Here is an 18071-nt window from a genome sequence, read left to right as displayed (position 1 = left end):
TCTAAAACTCGTCCTATGTGGTATTAATATGGATATTTCACAAACAAGATCAACACAAAAAAAACAGGAAAATACTTATTTTTCTGTGGTTTAATGTGCATATATAAACATGATATTTACAAATCATACAATAAACATCAGTAAGTTACGGAATAAAACATGTGTATTACCTTCTAATGGATTGTTAAAAGAAATCACTCAGTCATCATCCAGCACATACATTAAGAACAAATACCCTCAAGTTGAAGTAAGTGTCCTCTGGATGTTGTAGCAGCCAGAGATCATGTGAGACTAACAGCATAAAGGGACTCCTTTGTACTCAAACATTATGTGATCAGGTCTTGTGTCATTACTGCAACATCTGTGTCAGGAAACAATACAAAAGTTGCCAAGGTTTCTTATCCAAGTCCTTTGGTCATGGACACGAAAAGGCCTATTGTTGAAATAATCAACAGTCAAGTGTTATCTGTGTTCACTCAGCCAATGATTAGGCACACAGCTGGGGCCCCTGCTAGAAAACTGATATCATATTTTCCACGCCTCACACCTCTCAAAAGACAATCACAAAAAGCCACTATCAGCTAAGCATTCTCAGTCCATATATGAGGTGTCCATGCCGTCTCCGTCAGGGTGAAGCAGTCTTCCCGCCAAGCGCTCAATGTCATCGATACTCAGCTGTCGAAGTGAACGTTCATAGTCCTAGAACAAAAAGAAAAGAATGTGAAACAGCAAGTTTAAAATGATTGCTCCGAATCTATTTCCACCATGTAACTTTATTTTTAATGTAGCATGAAATAGGGAGGATTGTTGTAGTGCAGCCCTGAAGACAAACCAGTTCATTTCACATGTTGGCAGCTAAAATAATGAAGAATTTAGGATTATGTACACTCCACACAGATTAGTTGTGATAACCCACAATCCAAGTCTGTGACACGAATGCGTTTGTTATGTCCTAATTTAGAAACTGGATTCTCCGGTTTGAACCTCCTTCATTTAGAAAGCAAAAGTGCATTAAGAATAACTTGTTGATCAAAGATTTCCAAATGAAATCATCCAAGTTGCCCTGAAAGAGCAACATTTCAACTAGGTATAAATGAGATGTGAGGTTTGAATGTATCCATTTTATTTTTTAAATAAATAAACATTAGACATTTTTTTTATCAAAATGAAAACAAAGATCTAACACAGTACATTAGGTACTTGCAGTGCTTATAAGAAAAATATGTATTAAAGTGATATCGTTTGGGTGATATATAGCTTTGAAAGATGAGCACTTATAATGTATAATTATATGAGTTAGGATAGTCATAGCAACACCTAAGCACCCCCAATGCACCGTATGTGTGAAATTCATAATTTGAAAAAGGATTGATTTGAAAATAATATGCTACAGTACAAGTAGCCTACTTCTGGGTCTCTGTGTTTCATTCAAGCTCTGCTCTGTGTGTGTGTGGCACGAGCCATTTTGTGTGCGTGCGTGCGCGAGAGAGCGAGCGAGCACCGGTACCGGAGATCGTTGTGGTTAGCATCTGGTGCTAGCTACGCTAACGGATATAAGGAGCTTTTTCAACAACAAGGTGGAGGGACAACTCTCTCCTGTCAGACTGAGAGTCTCAGATAACCTCAGCTCAGGTGAAGTAAAGGACTCTCAGTGTTTAGATAGTTAACTTTAGTCTAAATTATCTCAGTGGGTCTCAAACGTTTCGGTCACGATTTATGTAAATAAGTATTTCTGAGGCACACCTTCATATGATCATTATAGGTATAAAAAAAGAGAATAAATGAAAAACAGGTATGAAATACTATATGACAGTAAAACAAGAATACAGTATGAAAGGGGAGTGATTTGTAAAATATCCATAAAGAAAAAGTAAATCTGTTTACTGTTCTGTTTCATATGGTTGTTGAGAGATGTATCCATAGATCTCTTCATTTTGCTCTCAAAGTGCACCAGATTGATGCTTTTAACTTCAATATTTATAAAAGAATTTTCCTGGGGGAGCTTGCCCCTGGACCCCCCTAGAGGATGTTTGGTCCACTTCCCACTTATAAAAAAAATAGCACTTTACCCCTGGTTACACCTATATGCCGTGAGCTGATTATCGAGCCTTCATTGTAACAGTTGCAGGTACACTGTGTGTGTGTGTGTGTGTGTGTGTGTGTGTGTGTGTGTGTGTGTGTGTGTGTGTGTGTGTGTGTGTGTGTGCACGTGGGGAGTGTTGCAGTAGAAAATGCAACGCCAGGGACATTAATGGGAAACCCTAAATGTTTGAGCACCCTCTATGAAACGTCAAGCTACCCATCAGCTTGTCAAGCTACCTCACTACCTCACAGCACCCCCAAAAGAAAATATCTGGCGCCGCCACTGGGCGTGACTGTGCTCTGATTAACACCTGTCCCAAACACAATGGGTTGGTGGATACAGAGGGCTTCACAGGACTTAATTGTTGAGTCTTTCATATTTGAGAAAAAGGAAAACTGCATTTATTGGCCATATTTGAAGCAGACTTGAGCTGTTAAGAATGTATTCACACTTTTGAGGATCCAGCCCCTAGATGTAAAAGCAGCTTTTATGATGGCTAAATAGAATGACATTCAAAAAAACAACGTGCAAGAACATTTATTTCTATTTTCTTATGACCTCATTCTCATTTGTTTATGAATGATATATAACTGGGCTAAGGCATGTGATGCTGCCTACACTGCTAGCAACAAATACAAACGTGAACAATTGACTGTTAATAACGTCAGAGTGGATTAGCTAAATGTGATTTGATCTAAGAATAATTGAATTGTTATACAGTTATTATTGAATGAAATCCTCAGAACTGTTACAGGGCATGTCTTTTTGTAAAATGTGTATCTTTTTTTATTATAATTTCTTTTTTATCTTTAGTACTTTGATAAATGCTTCGGTAACATTAAGCTGTCTTTGGCTCTTTACTGCTGTAACAATGGAAATGTCCCCTCTGTGGGACTAATAAAAGGTATTCCGATTCTTCAATACCTTAATAAGCTGTTCATGGACTTTTGCTGCATCTGCTGGACTGAAGTGCTTGGCCAGGACAGTGGACACGGTCTGCCACACTCTGCCCTGCGAGCTGCTGCTGCTGCTGCCGGCAGACATCCCTGAAGGACCCGTCCTCTCTCCCACCGGACGGATCACCAGATTCAATTTAGCCTCTGGCCCAATGGAGTAATCACATAGTCTGTGTTCATCTGAGGAAAGCAATATATTATACACTCATTAGTAAACGTTTGATTTATGTGCAAGATAGATCGGTGAATGAAGAAATTAGATATATATAATAATATAATAGATATATAAAGATTATAAAACACTTGACTGTTGGCGAATCTACCTGCGAGCGCTTTCCCTTTATAGAGCAACCGCTGCTGGTTCGCTGGTATGTTGAGACGTTCTGACACGAGTTCCTTAACGGTGGAGACCTTCTCATCTTCAGTCACCTGCAGGAACACCAACAAGATGGCATACTATTTTACATTTGGCAAACATTATGTTCTTCTGTTTAGCTGAAGCGTACTGACATTTTAAAAGAGTGTAGTCAATCCGAATATCAGAGGAATTCACATGCACAAGTGACAAATTCTTCAGGTTGCATCTACCTCTGGTAAACAGTCTCTCTACCACAATATTCCCTATAGAACATAAACAGTCACTGGCCTATAGTGGTGGTATCCCATAAGCACTGAGACAAAGCAGATAACAGGTAAGTTACACAGTGGGCGGGTACTTTTGTACTTTCAGAAATGAATCAGGAGAAACATTGCATGTTGAGCTCTTACGCAGTTTAAGATACTAGAACATAGAGTCACTTCTCTTCTGCTGAATACAACATTACATCTGCTATTATGAAATACTTCCCCATGTGATGAATAGATAATCACATGCTCTAGATTACAGTATACTAGGCATGGACATTGTTCTACACACAAAGTATTACAGTAACATACGCATCATATTATAAACCACAGCGGACCCTATGATCAAATTTAATGAGCAGGTTTGGGTGTTTATATAATATACTGCATAAGGGATAGTATAGCCCCAGTTTGAATACAGTAACTTTATCAATTCAAAACACGAGAGGCACAAACTGGGGCCAGGAAAAATAACCTCACATACTTTGGAGAGTAAGACAAGTAACTAAACGCTAGTATAATGCAAGTTAGTTAATGCTGATCTAACTAACTTGCTTAACCAGATATCCCTTTCAATAACCCTTTACGTATATATTGTTTCAAAACTGCACCTTGTGCATTTAAATCTAATCCAAACTGTAGTTAACTTATTATGCAAACAGTATACGTTGTTAACTTATAATGTTAATTATTCATTAATGTTTGTAAATGGTGGGCTGGCATATCATACAGTAGTACACCGACTTCAATTCTATTTGTTAATCTGAATATTAATATTCAATACAGACACACTATACATCTTTCACTGTTGATAAGTACATAATGTACTGTTCTGTGTGTTTATACATATATATTTTCTGTTTAAGTTTATTTACTATTTATTACATTTTCAATTCATGTTCGATACTTGTCTACATGCTGCTGTGCCAATTTATTTCCCAAACTGGAATCAATAAAAGTAAATCTTATCATCTCAACTCATACTAATGCGCTAATTATAACCATTGTCTTACGATAATGCTATAAGTATTTGCTTAGTAGTGACTTCCCTTACCTACTCCAGACAAACCAAATACGGACTTATAGAGATCACACTCAACCAATGTGTTTATAACCTTGAAAATACAAATAAAAAGCTAAAAAAGAGAGAAGAGAAACTGGTGTAGTTACAGTTTTCGTTGTCATGTCTTTTCTAAAGATATTGCTAAAAAGCTAGCTAGCTAGAGTAACATCTACGTGGATTCATAACTGAGCAAGGATGGAAAGTGCGACAGTTTAAAAAAAAAAAAAACACTCATTAGAAATGGATAGCCTTATGTTATATCTTAAGAAAAACATCATGTGGATGGTTGCTTCACTCAGAAGGGACCACCTTTTTGTCGGCTAACGTTAGCATGCATATAAAGGCTAGCTAATGTTGCTAATGAAGCTATCAGTAGGTAGTTAACAGTTAGCACAGAGCTAGCTCAACGGTTCTTCACTCACCTGAACACTGCATTCTTTTCCCTGAAGCGGTTTCACGGTAAGGATCATTTTCGATGTTACCCTGAACCAAACACAACAGCACGTTTAAAATGTAGGCAATTCAATATGTTAAAGTCAGGTTACTTTGCCAACTCAAGATAGCCAAACGGTTTCCTCTCTTGTTAACGGCCCATCTTCTTCTGACGCTGCTCTCTGGAGAAACCACCGCCACCTCCTGACGGGAGGAGGTATGACGGCTCAGGATTAGTCACCCAAAAAACATTATGATTTATGATTATCTTTTCTTCTCAAGATAATTAGACTATAATTAAATATGAATAGGGAAGACGAGGGAAATGTTCTTAAAACACAGATCAAATCATGTATTCTGAATATCTATCTTAGTTATGAACCTACTTGTTAATTGTCAATATAATGAATTCATTTTTTAATTACTAATTACTAAACGTTTTGAATATAAAATATCTTTGCTTGGTTCTTGTAGCTATTGGGCTGGTGTCTTTATTTGACTCCAAATTATCATTATGCGTTGGTGCGCGACGCGTGGTTTTGTGCTGTTTCACACTGCACATCAATTATATATCTTTACTATGAACTTTTTTTTACAAACTTTTCAACACCTATCTTGCACACCTAACGGACAAAGCGAACATATTTGTTATGACGCTTTTTTATAGTATGTCCTTATAATTTTATTTTAATACTTGTATTCTATATATTTTGTTGTTTTTTCCCCTTTGTTTATTGAATGCTCCAAAAAGACATGCAAATGGACATGCAATGAAAACACTAGGCAATAAACCTCACCTATACCTATACCTTATTCCAGGTTACTATTGGTAATCATCATAACTATTTTTAAGAGGTTTGCATCAGTCCAACTGAGACACAACAATTGTTCTGCCACCATTTATGCATTATTATTATATACTGCCTCTGTCAGGATATGTATGCCACTTTGCAGGTGAAGATGGAGATAAAACAACCACTAATCAGTGCACACAGACTTCAATTCAACTATTTCACTTCAGCCAAGTATCTGGGGAATGAAATGCTTCATGCTCACCGCACAGTTTTCCGGAGACCCACCAATCCCCGGAGTTTTGGAAATACCCCAAAGACCCTCTGACCCAATTGGGTTTCAGTCCATGCATTTCTTATTCCAGCCTCCCGGATGATCTCCACTGTCTTGGTCATGTGATTCCTGCTGTCTGAGCCCAGCCTACAGACCAGTGCAGAGGAGCATCTCTCAGCTTTGCTGCTGCAGACAGATCGGCACCTGTCGCATGGACTGACGGCTGCAGACACACACATTCAGGACAAGTGAGGAAGACTCCCTCAGCCCCGGAAAGGCTGCATCTGGTAAGTGAGCTTTGTGTGTGTGCGCGGTGATAATTTTGATTTATATTTTATCCAGAACATGCATGTTTGTTTACAATCAATATTTGAGAAACGAAAACGCTGTTGTCAAATGTTACCAGCTTGCGCTTTTAACATAAAAAACAACATGTATGATTCCTGCTTAGACACAAAGTGTGTGTGACTTAATACAGAGTCTACAATGACCTTGTCTCAATCTGAACGGTTCCCTTGAATCTCGTTCAGCTACCAAAGCTACTTTTCTTTGTCAAGCGTTTGTATACTCTTGTCCTTGAATTCATACAGTATTTTTTGTAATGGTGAAAAAGATAAACATATGACAAATACAGGGATTGCATAAACATATTGTAGCCTGTCTATGAATCAATTTGTGCATGTAGCCGTTGACCCTGGAAATTAGTTTAAGTGCTGCACAAAGTCCTGCAAGCCCATAAGCAAAGACAGATTTATAGTCTTATTTTCATTGCAGAGGAAACTGTGTCATTGGAATATTCTTGAGTATGTTTTGTTCTATTCAACCTGTTGTAAAGCATTGCTGAAAATATATCTACCTACCTACCTATTTACCTAACTAACTACCTACCTACCTACCTATCTATCTATCATATTTATGTCCATCTTTTGTAGATGTGTATTGGAAGCATAATACAACGTCTCCAATGTGTTATATTCCAATTAATCCATTACTAACTTTGAGTTAAATGACATTGTAGCTGCAAAAAATCGAACTCAAAATGTTTCAGAAATTGAACATCATGGGTTGTATGACCCTATATATCTATATATGTATTCAACTTTGCAGGTAATGGGTACACTTCGGGACCTCCAGTTTGCCCTGCAACTAAAGATTGAGGAGCTTCGCCAGAGGGACACACTCATAGATGAGTTAGAGTTGGAGTTGGATACAAAGGATGAACTCATCCGGAGACTGCAGGAAGAACTGGATCGGTACCGAGCATCCGTCTCCCTCCCAGGGTCCTCTGCAGCCAGTGCAGGTACATTTTTTATTCAATGTTTGCAAGCATCAACAGGTACCACAAGCCTAAAACCTGACTTTCTGTTTTTTTCCCCTCTACTATAGCTTGCTCAGTTCATGGTGAGGACTCGCAGAGAGCCAATAGGAAAACAGTCATTTCTGAACCCTTCAGTCTGGACCCAGTGACTCTCGCCATGGTTTCACAAAGAATCTGTGATAAAAGCAAAGAGTAAGAGCACACACTTCTCTGGAAAGTTCAAGGCTCACCTACTGCTCTGTGCATGACTCAGAATCAATGAATATATTTGTTATTTTCAAACAATACTGCATTCAAGGCGTTAAGTGACTATGTTACATCACTGTTATGTGCACTCAGGTCTCAGAGGCTGATTCAGGCAGCGTTTTCAAAGAACGCCTTGTTGAAAAACCTTGACGAAGGAGAAGTCAGAGCCATCACAGCCTGTATGTGTCCCTCCACCATCAATCAGGGCTGCTACGTTGTTCAGGAGGGGGCCTGGGGGGCACAGGCTTATGTTTTAGAAGGTAAGTCATGTCCTTCTTACAATTGCTAGCATTAATCGTCCTTGAGAATATTTATTAACATTTCCTTGAGATGACAGGTGCTTAAGAACAGCCATATGAGATGATTGGTTTCATTTTATCTTTGTATATAATTGTTCTTCTTACTGCTGCCTCACAATTTTTTTATACGGTAATATGACACTGCACTCAAGGACAGCGATGGGAGAATTGCACGTTTGAGCAAGACAAGGGGAGCCACTTGGGATAACAAGGGACCCAAATTGAAGTGCTTTGTGTTGAAATGTCAACTTGAGGTAATAGACAGGAGAAAAGAGGTTCTGCTCAGAGTTCATCAGCGCCTGATTGTCCTCAGAAATCTGCCTGCATTTGTAATGTATCAGCTAATGGAGAGTGGCTGCTTGCTATTATTAGCTTGTCATCCTAAAAAAGAGAGGTAGTGGCCTTGATTCGCTCAGGGATGATTGCAAATCAGTAGTTTGTTCAGACAGCTGAGGGTTTTCAACAGTCTCGATACATTTCCTGACAGAAAAACACATGCACAACAACAGCTCCATGTGTTGCATCTTTCTGTGTGTTTCTGAACAGAAGGGCGCCTGGATGTGACAAAAGACGGATTGAAGCTTCTCACGATTGAGCCAGAAGACATGTTTGGAGAGCTGAGTCTTCTCTACAACTGCACACACACCTACTCTGTCTCAGGTATAACTGTGTTCTTGGTTTTATATTTGCATGCAGACATCGCTGGAGTTGTGTTGCACCGTACCACTGGTGGACTTTTACTTTAATTAGATTTGACTTGGTGAGGATATGAATAATTCTTGTTTTTGAGAATGTCACAGGCAGGCGTATCTCAGTCAGTGGTCTCTTACAGACGCCCTTTGAATCTAGAATCAAAGACTCTTTGATATCTTAGACAACACCAAAGCTTCAAGCAGTTTTCTCAGAGACGTGAGGAGTTTAAAACCTTTTCTGCTTTACTGCATGCCACAGAGCTGTCTGACTGCTACGTCCCAAATGCCTTAACTGAATTTTCACAAACATTTTCACAAACATTGCCAAATAGCACATTCGATTCACTTTGCTCGTGGTTGGATCACAGCCTATATATACATTTCTGATGTGAGAATGTGTGATATTCTTTAGAAAGTGTGTTGTCATTTCCTTCTAGCGTCTGATCACGGAGTCTTGAGGGAAAACTTTTCAAATAAATAGTCTGTGAAGATGGTCAGGAACGGTTTAAATTGAAAAATTCCATTAATTTGCCTTGTTTGGTCCCTAAGCACCTCATTCCCCTTTTCTCCTGCTTTCTCAACCAATTCCTATTAACTGTTATATACTTTTTTCTCATGCCGGCGGTGTGTTGTCCTTTGTTCCATGTACATTTCTTTCAGGCCGGCCCTCAGATCTGTTCACTGTATTTATCTCCATCCTCTCCTGAAATTACTTTTTCCTCTCCATTGTTGCCACCTGAAACCATCAATAAGGCTTTTTCTCGTGGTCTCATTCATTGTGAGTGATAAAGGTGCAGGAGAATACGGGGCTTTTTTTTCTTACAGGCTGGAAAGTTCAAGGTGTAAAAATGATTTGCTGCAGAAAACGTCAGAAAATCTTCCTTTGAGAGCAATGTTTATCTTACTTTAGTTTGTCTCTGTTGCTTCGGTATATAAAAACACCCTCAGCATCTGCATCGCAGTCAGTGGAGTTCTGGAAACAACTCGTACAAATAGAAACACACAATGGATTGCAAAAGCCCTTAAAATCCTTAGTTTACTCGAAAGTAAATATGAATGATAAGTCCTTCTGTCAGTGTTAAAAAACAATAGTAAATGCTTAGCCATGACTTAATTATACCTGATGGCTAATGTATTTAAGAGAATGATTAAAAATGCACATGGCTGTACGTTTTTCTGTATAACTTACATTATTATACAATTCCGGGCAAAGCAGTATATATATTAGCTCATGAAATGCAATATTTGTTATTATTTATCATACTATTTGAATTGCATGTCACATAGTGCAGTATATTAAACTGATTTAGTATTTCCATATGGAGGGAATTGAGACATCCGTTCTGCACCACAGTATCAGATCTCATTAGGCCGTCTAAGGACGTCTACTTCTGTTTGCAGGAAGCTTCAGTGAATTCATCAATAAGGGTCATCATTAATTCACAAGCCCCTCTTTTAATATCTATTAAAAAGAAAGAGTCATACAAAATGAGGAAATTAGATTAGATTTATTTGAAAAGTGTCTGTAAGAAACTGAGCACTGAGCCTGCTCTTAAGGATGTAGCTGATCCTGCATTCAATCCACTTACTCGTGTTTTACAGAGCTGTTTCAATACTATTTGATTTTCCTTGACAACCTGCATCACTTTTTCTGTCTTCTGACCTACAGCGCAGACGGACTGTAAGCTGTGGGTTATCGATCGCAAAAGCTACCAGACTATACTTATGCAGAGCGGTCTCAACAGCCTTTCTCATTCGATGGAGCTGCTTAGCAGGTAAACATTGAACCGATACACTTCATTTGACAGGGAGCCGGCCTGGAAAGCTGCTTTGTATTCCAGCGTCTGTATTACCAGGATCAATGGGTTGTCTGTCGCCACAAGGCTGTATTCAGGCCTTTGACGCTGACTGAAATATTAACATTTTTATGACATGTCTCTCTGTAGAAAAACTCCTTTCAAACCTGTCATTGTGCTCGTGTTTCTGCAGCATTCCCTTCCTGCAGTCTTTGCCGGAGGACGTCATCATGAAAATGTCTGATTTGATGGAGGAGGTACAGATTAAAACCTAAAGCAATCACTCATTCCTCAAATAGAAATCAGATGATATATTATGTGTACACACAGATGCAACGTGTGTAAACATGATTGTTTACAGACTCCTTTGCTTCAGCCTTATTTGTTTTGTATCAGTTACAGTAACAAGCCAGTGCTGGGGCAGAATCAGAACAGGCCCTCCTTTGTTATGGGGCTTCATCTTTACATCTGTAACAAAGTAGATTCTCTGTCTTTTCGTGCTGTTTTTAGATTATTTTCTACACTTTGCTCCTCTGTGATTTATGATCCCTAGACACACTACAATGAAGGGGATTACATCATTCGACAAGGGGCCACAGGAGACACCTTTTATATCCTTACCAAAGGCCAGGTATAGTTTGATGCTCTCTGCCTGCTGCACGGATAAGACCAAGCTTTTAGAGAAAACGGTTTAGATTGTGGAGGACAAAATGTCAGAGCTGCTTTAGAAATTGCATTACACTGTGATAATTGACTTTGGTGCTTTTCATTGCACCCAAGCAAGACTTCTATTTCATTACCTCCCTATTTTGTGCTTTCCAGGTAAATGTGACGGAGAAGAAGGCCGGCCATGAAGAGCAGATTGTCCTTTCTAAACTGTCTGAGAGAGAGTGGTTTGGAGAGAAAGCTCTGTGGGGGTAAGGAGGAAGAAATGCACTTTCAGGAAAATGTGCATAAGGTGTAAGATGGTATTTGCAGTGGCTGTTTTAGACCAATTATTCAATGAGAGGGGCGCATTTATTTGGGGACAAAGTTCAAGGTTCAAGGCTTTTATTGGTCATACGAACATAGTTACAGTGTAGTTATGATGATGAACACCTTAGGTCACAGGCTCCTCCAACAGTGCAACACAATACAACTGAAAAATAGAAACAAAATAGTGCAAGTAAATAGTAAATACAAAAAAAAATAGTAAAAAAAAGTGAAATAGTGCAATAAGAGTCTATATACAAGTAAAAGGAGACAAAGACAGTGTTCAATATTCAAACTGTTTTCGTTTAGTATAGAGTCATAGTGCACTGAAAAAACATACATTACCATTATTGGTGAATGTTTAAGTAACACAAATTGTGTTTTAGTTTAGTGACTTATTTGAAGTGACTTGGCCGAAGTCACAGTCTTCGAAGAAAAAAAAGTATTTCTGTTGCCAAACTTTGTTTTTATTTTATTTTAATTTAACTCCTTGATATATGTTTGAGAAACAGAATTAGTTTAAATGAAATCACATTATTGAATAACAAAACATCCTTGTTAACTTTGGCCAAGGTTACAGCACAGTCTTTGCTGAAACACTTTCACAAATGGTTTTATCATAGATGTTTAGGGGGGTTCAAGCTCCGTGTTAAAGGAGCCCCTGTTGCCCCCCNNCCCCCCCCCCCCTAGAACCGCCCATGGGTATTTGTGCGACAAAGACAAAGTTATTTTTTGTGCAGTAATGACAAAATGTCTTCTTCTCAGAGAGGATGTTCGCACTGTGGATGTGGTTGCTGCAGGTGAAGTTACGTGCTTGGTCATAGACAGGGAGTAAGTGAATATTTTCTGTCAACTAGTAACTAAATCGTTTGCCAATCGATACTTAGTCATACTTTGATATGCTTATCCATATATTTGAAGTATATTCATGTGTTTCAGGACCTTCAAAGACAGCCTCGGTGGGTTGGTATTTGACTGCAGTCATGAGGTGAAGCAAAGCCATCAATCCAAAATAGAGTAAGGAGCTTAAAAACACTATTTTACACAACAAAAACATGTAAGCTGCACTTAGAAAACACAAAGTATAAGCTTACCCGTGTTCTGCTTGTGAACAGGTCAGACAAGGGCCCTGATCTCGTCTCATCTTCCACTTTAAGTGATTTCCAGATTGTCTGTCCCCTAGCCGTTGGGGAGTTTGGTCACGTAGACCTGGTAAGGATAGATCTCACAAAGTGACACAGATGCCCCTATGCAGCTGCCTCCTCCTGATCCCATGTTTCTATAATGTAATCTATTGATCTCCATCCCTGTCAGGTGCAAATAAAGAGCAACACCAAGTGTCTTTATGCCATGAGGGTCCTTAAAAAGAAGCTGATCCTCAACAATGGCCAACGAGAGCACATTCTGAGAGAAGGGCGCATCCTATTGGAGGCTCATTGTCCATTCATAGCCAGGTGTGTGTCCTTCAGCAGGTATCTATAGGGATTGTTGGGGTTTACATGTAAATGATCTTTAAAATGTTTCTATATGTGTGTTGATCAAGGCTTCATAAAACCTTCAGAGACACAGAGTGCCTGTACATCCTGACAGAAGCTTGTCTTGGTGGGGATTTATGCAACCCACTTAAAGATAAGTAAGGATTTCTGTATTAAAGAAGATGTCAACATACTGATACATATTTATAGATACCATAATGCTTTCATCACTATGCAGTTTGATGTATTACATCTGACTAAATCACACATTGATTTTGTGCACATTCTGTTTCAGAGGATGTTTGGACGATTGCAGCGCCAGGTTTTACACGGCTTGTGTTGTTGAAGCCTTGACCTTTCTTCACTGTCGAGGTGTCGTTTATAGAGACATCAAGCCAGAAAATGTTGTTCTGGATGAGCATGGTTACGCCAAACTGGTACTACAATTGGTTACAAACTTAAGTTCAGGTTGTGAATATGACATTTTAGTTTTTGTAGGTTTTAACAACTTATATCCATGTTTTCTAGATTGGATCCAGATGTCTGAAGAAGGTAGAGGTGGGTAAGAAAACCTGGACGTTCTGCGGCACGCCGGGCTACATGGCACCTGAAATCATCTTGAACAAAGGCCATAATACTTCTGCAGACTTCTGGTCTCTTGGCGTTTTAGTGTTTGAACTTCTGAGTGGTTGGTAGGTTTGACAGTTTAATGCAGCCCTACTTTTTTCGCAATCTCAAGTTCAATCTTCACAAAGTGACAGAGACAGGCTCATGTTTTTCTCTCCAGGCTCCCGTTCAGCGAAACTGACCCGCTAAATATTCTCACTGCAACCATTCGAGGCATCGATCAGATCGACTTCCCTAAAACCATCAGCAAAAGTGCCTCAAGTCTCATCAAGAAACTGTGCAGGTGGTGTGAAAATGACCCACTAGACACCATGAGTTTCAATGTGAAAGCTATTTCATGGTGCTTTTTCAGACAAACACCAACACCACTTTTAGACACCCTTAAACTATGTTATACATTATATTCACTTCTTAAAGCCCAAACACAACCCGAGAGGAGAAAATAAGAATTCATGCAGATGTGATGCGCAACAACACCCCTTGAAGCAGTGAATCTGATTATTAAATCATAGTTTATTTATGTGTGTTCTTGTTTTGTTTCCATCACCAAGGAGCAATCCCTCGGAGAGACTGGGCAGCCAGAGAAACGGGGCCAAGGACATTCAGAAGCACAAGTAAGACGGCCGCTTTATTGCCCTGAAGGACACAGATGACTGCACTTGAAAACATGGATTAAAAGCATGTGATTCTCCTTTTTCAATCAGATGGTTTGAAGGATTCAACTGGGACGGACTCTGTAAAGGCACGCTAAGCCCTCCAGCTATTCCCAAAGTAAGACGTGTTTGGTTCGGCTTTGTTTCTGCTATTTGAACCCTATTAAATATAGCTCTTTATTTATTGTTGAACTGTCTTTCAGATGAAGGATCCTGTGGACATCAGTGCATCGTGCAGTCATTACACTGAGGGATCTGAGCTGTGCACAAACTGGGATGATTTCTGATCCGTCTCACAATATTCCATCACTTTCAAGTCTATTCCTCACTCACTGCCCTCAGTCTTACTGCTATCAATAATTGATTATATTTTCCGACAAAAAAAACACATTTTCCACAGTATCAGTTTCTGCAGATATTGTTTGATAAATGAACCACACTGCCTACTGTGTTGAGCTAAGACTGTTTGTGATGTACACTCCTTATAGATTTATAAACATAGGACATCAGTGTTGTCACTACTGTTGAATGTATGTCAATAAAGATATAGTCTGTAGCTCAGTGTCTTTTCTTTTATTCTTAAATCTGTTGTGGAACATTACGGGACATAATTCACAGCACTATGAGTTTCACTTTCTTTGGGATTGCCCAGTACATCTGTCACTATTTAAGATCTCTCCCCAAATGCCTGAATATAATTAAAAAAGTGACGTCAGACTTGGCCCCTTCTTGCATTAAAAGCGTCAAGCCACATAACGGTAGGAAAATCAATACAGGAAGTTGAGTGGTTTAATTTCAGAATAAAGCATACTTAATTGAATAAAATTGCAACGTGACAATACTGACATATTTAGATTAGATAGAATAGGGTTTGGGTTTGCAATGCCAATGAGGGTGACAAGGTTATTTAATTCATAATGTAGTTTAAGGGTACTTCATTTACAGGTATAATTGGTTGATTTACAGCCAAAATGGGTTATCTATCTTGAAAGTAATTGGCAAATAATTAAAAAAATCAATGCTAAAAGTGAAAAACAATAGAAAGACATTTTTCTATTTGCGGCTTAATCCCCCTTTTATTTAATGTAAAAAAAGTATTATCATTACACATTAATCACATTTCCTTCCATTTTGCCAATAATGAAGACATATTACCTCTGAGATGGGCTAGTTATTGAATAAAACAGTACCAATAGTCTAATGATATGCCTGGATGTACGTTTTAAGCCTAATTGATCGAATTTAACGAGCATCCGCACACTGCTTCCATCAATCGAGGTTTTATTTTGAAGGCTCTGACCGAAAACAGCGACATGTTGTCTCCAACTTGCCATGTGAGCACTTTTCGATGTATCAGAAGTTGAAGTGGTAGCAAACAATCAAAGGAACAATTGGAGGCCTGCATTCAGAGTTACCGAGGTACGTTTCATTTGGTCTTTCGTTGTTTATTAGGTTGTTTTGCAGTAGTTTTCAGCTCGATACAGATACATAGCTAAACTGAGAAGTCTCATATTCCGATCTAAAAATAAGAAAAGTTTGTCTGCAGCCCGCTGAGAGCCCAGACTGCCGAGCTGAGAGTCTGCAGTCCGCAGCTCTGTGCAGAAAATCAACCTGTTGCATGGCGTTTATAGAAATGTGCCTTTTAATAATCCAGTGGAAAAATACAGCGACATTTCATAATGGTGGTGATGCAATAAAATCACATGGGATGAAGTTATTCTTAACGATGATGCATCCTCTATGAGACTTTTGGTCTCAAATGGAAGTTTTAACTTTTCACGATATGGTGCTTTTTCCTTACTCCAATATTTGTATTATTGCATTACTTCATAGTGCAGTGTGCTTCTTTAAAAATCTGTAACACACTTGTTGTCCACTTGTTGCGGGGCTAACTGTCACTTTATGTGCCTGCATAATGCTTTGGTATTTTGTCCCTGATCCAAGCTAAGCGATGACTATAGTTTGGAAGAATGTCAGGCCTGGATTGTTTTCTAACATACTTCTTCAAATCAAACTCATATGTCGGATCAATGTATCCACTATCCCACATTTGTCTGAGGGTTTTACAATCTTCACTGCATACCTTAGTCCCTCAATTTGCTTAAGGAACACCTTTTTGTTTGTGTTTTTCACGAGTATTGTGTCTTTCTTCCCCTGCATTTACATATCCTGCAGCACGCAACATGTTTTCAGTTGTCCCCATGATCAGATGCCAGCTTCCTGTCATCCTCTCTTCAGTGTGACAGATATAGTGTGTACAGTATGGTAGCTGAGGTTAGTGTGTCTGGAGTGAATGGACAAACACACTCTCTGTTCCATAAGTGACTTTGGGGTGCGGAGCCAGCAAGGAGGCTGAACGTGGAAGAAGACCCCTCCTTAGTGGTGTCTGGACCTCGGCTGCTTGGTTACATGAGACTTCAGTCTGTAGGGGGAAAAATGCACAAATGTAGCTTTGTCTGAGAGATCTGATTGGTTTCAAGTGAATCTGAGAGATCTGATTGGTTTCAAGTGAATCTGAGACCATGGGAGCCTCATCAGCATCTTTTAGAAAGTGAAGGTGTTCTGTACGTGCGGGATGCTCCTCCATTATGAAAGTGTGTGTGTGTCTTTGTTCTTCATGCTTCATTTCAGCCGGAAAACACGTGCATTTCATTCTTTCTCTTTTGCTGGTCTCCCCCAGCCTCACGTGTCCCCCCCCCCTCTCCTCTCCTCCCCTCCCATCGGACCATTTACTTCACATGGCACATGGCAAGTTCATTGCTGTGGTGGGGTAGCAAAATGCTGTCCCCTCTTTCTCTCCCATAACCCCCCTTTTATGTCACCTCCTGTAGTTTTCTGGGTCAGGGGGAAGCATTCCCTAGCATCGCCCTCGTCACTGCAGAAGCTCTGTGGGCCACTGTGCACAGCCCAATAATACAGGGACCTTTTCAAATGTCTGTTTGTTTTGTATTTGTAAAAAGGGACTTAAATCCAACTCTGCTTGAATACTTTCCCTCTTTATTTAACAGTGTTTCTAAAGTAGATGACAATGTATGTGTGTCGCTTAAGAGGAAAAGATGCCTGTTTTTTTTGTTGTTATTACTGTCAGGAAATGTACAACCTAACCCTGGTCCGCCCAGTAGTAGTAGTCAGATCGCTACTCCTGCTGATTTTAAAGCTAGGTCTGGGTTGGGTTTCATCCACTTGAATGTGCGCAGTCTGTTAGGTAAACTAGATTTTGTCCGCATCTGGGCTAGCTCGACTGACGCTGACGTCATTGTTTTATCAGAAACATGACTAAATAAATCTATTCGGCCTCTGACATTTCCTTAAGTGGTTATAATGTGTATCGTTCCGACCGGCCTAATAAAGGTGGTGGCGTTGCTATTTATGTTAAGAATAAGTTCAGTGTAACCACATTAGTTTCCAAATCTATCAGTAAGCAATTCGAATTTTTAGCCTTAAATATAGAAGTGGCAAAGGGGCAACAGGTCATGGTGGTGGGCTGTTACAGACCCCCCTCAGCTGGCAAGGACTCCTTGTCTTCGCTAGCAAATCTTTTATCGCAACTAGACTACAAGGAAATAGTGCTACTTGGAGATTTTAACTGGGACTGGTTAACTACAGTGTCAGAGGATTTTAAAGACCTTTGTATCTCTTTAAATGTTACTCAGATTGTTGACAGTCCGACTCGCCCTAACATTAAGTCCCCAAATAAGTCCTCCCTAACTGATCTCATTTTAACTAATGTTCCCTATAAATACTCATCTGTGGGAGTATTTGCGAATGAT

At 39.4% G+C, this 18071-nt stretch overlaps 3 protein-coding genes across 4 annotated transcripts in view; 2 read left to right on the top strand and 1 right to left on the bottom strand.

Moving 5' to 3' along the window:
• Positions 1 to 75: 75 nt before the first annotated feature.
• On the bottom strand, positions 76 to 5355 carry ubl4a (ubiquitin like 4A). Its single transcript, XM_010793259.1, has 4 exons — positions 5149 to 5355; positions 3363 to 3468; positions 3008 to 3219; positions 76 to 699 (listed from the first exon to the last, which is right to left on the bottom strand). Exons 1-4 carry the CDS (start codon positions 5194 to 5196, stop codon positions 592 to 594), a joined length of 474 nt encoding a protein of 157 aa, XP_010791561.1. The 5' UTR covers positions 5197 to 5355; the 3' UTR covers positions 76 to 591.
• A 908-nt stretch (positions 5356 to 6263) lies between these two features.
• prkg1l (protein kinase cGMP-dependent 1, like) lies at positions 6264 to 14850 on the top strand. The gene is made up of 20 exons (XM_010793256.1): positions 6264 to 6510; positions 7331 to 7523; positions 7610 to 7733; positions 7881 to 8047; positions 8633 to 8746; positions 10448 to 10553; positions 10768 to 10831; positions 11128 to 11205; positions 11397 to 11491; positions 12312 to 12377; positions 12486 to 12563; positions 12662 to 12758; positions 12861 to 13000; positions 13090 to 13179; positions 13317 to 13458; positions 13550 to 13713; positions 13809 to 13931; positions 14200 to 14262; positions 14353 to 14419; positions 14505 to 14850. Exons 2-20 carry the CDS (start codon positions 7334 to 7336, stop codon positions 14586 to 14588), a joined length of 2052 nt encoding a protein of 683 aa, XP_010791558.1. The 5' UTR covers positions 6264 to 6510; positions 7331 to 7333; the 3' UTR covers positions 14589 to 14850.
• Positions 14851 to 15627: 777 nt separating this feature from the next.
• Positions 15628 to 18071, top strand: part of acsl2 (acyl-CoA synthetase long chain family member 2) — a 25567-nt gene continuing 23123 nt past the window's right edge. For both annotated transcript variants that reach the window (XR_800421.1, XM_010793257.1), the window contains exon 1: positions 15628 to 15720. The gene's annotated coding sequence lies outside the window, so the exon portion shown is untranslated. The remainder of the gene's footprint in view (positions 15721 to 18071) is intronic.

The sequence above is a fragment of the Notothenia coriiceps genome, unplaced genomic scaffold (assembly GCF_000735185.1).
Source record: "Notothenia coriiceps isolate Sejong01 unplaced genomic scaffold, NC01 NC01_scaffold00037244, whole genome shotgun sequence".
Lineage (NCBI taxonomy): Eukaryota > Metazoa > Chordata > Actinopteri > Perciformes > Nototheniidae > Notothenia > Notothenia coriiceps.
The sequence above is the reverse complement of the archived record's forward strand: the minus strand, read 5'-3'. Positions and strand labels throughout refer to the sequence as shown.

Bases quoted from the DNA above. Each gene is read 5' to 3' on its own strand.
- ubl4a (XM_010793259.1), bottom strand. From the start codon at position 5,196: ATGATCCTTACCGTGAAACCGCTTCAGGGAAAAGAATGCAGTGTTCAG. The intron at 3,469-5,148 runs GTGAGTGAAGAA...GTGTTCCTGCAG, and splicing joins GAAAAGAATGCAGTGTTCAG to GTGACTGAAGATGAGAAGGT. The intron at 3,220-3,362 runs GTAGATTCGCCA...TGCTTTCCTCAG, and splicing joins TAAAGGGAAAGCGCTCGCAG to ATGAACACAGACTATGTGAT.
- prkg1l (XM_010793256.1), top strand. From the start codon at position 7,334: ATGGGTACACTTCGGGACCTCCAGTTTGCCCTGCAACTAAAGATTGAG. The intron at 8,048-8,632 runs GTAAGTCATGTC...GTTTCTGAACAG, and splicing joins ACAGGCTTATGTTTTAGAAG to AAGGGCGCCTGGATGTGACA. The intron at 8,747-10,447 runs GTATAACTGTGT...TCTGACCTACAG, and splicing joins ACACACCTACTCTGTCTCAG to CGCAGACGGACTGTAAGCTG.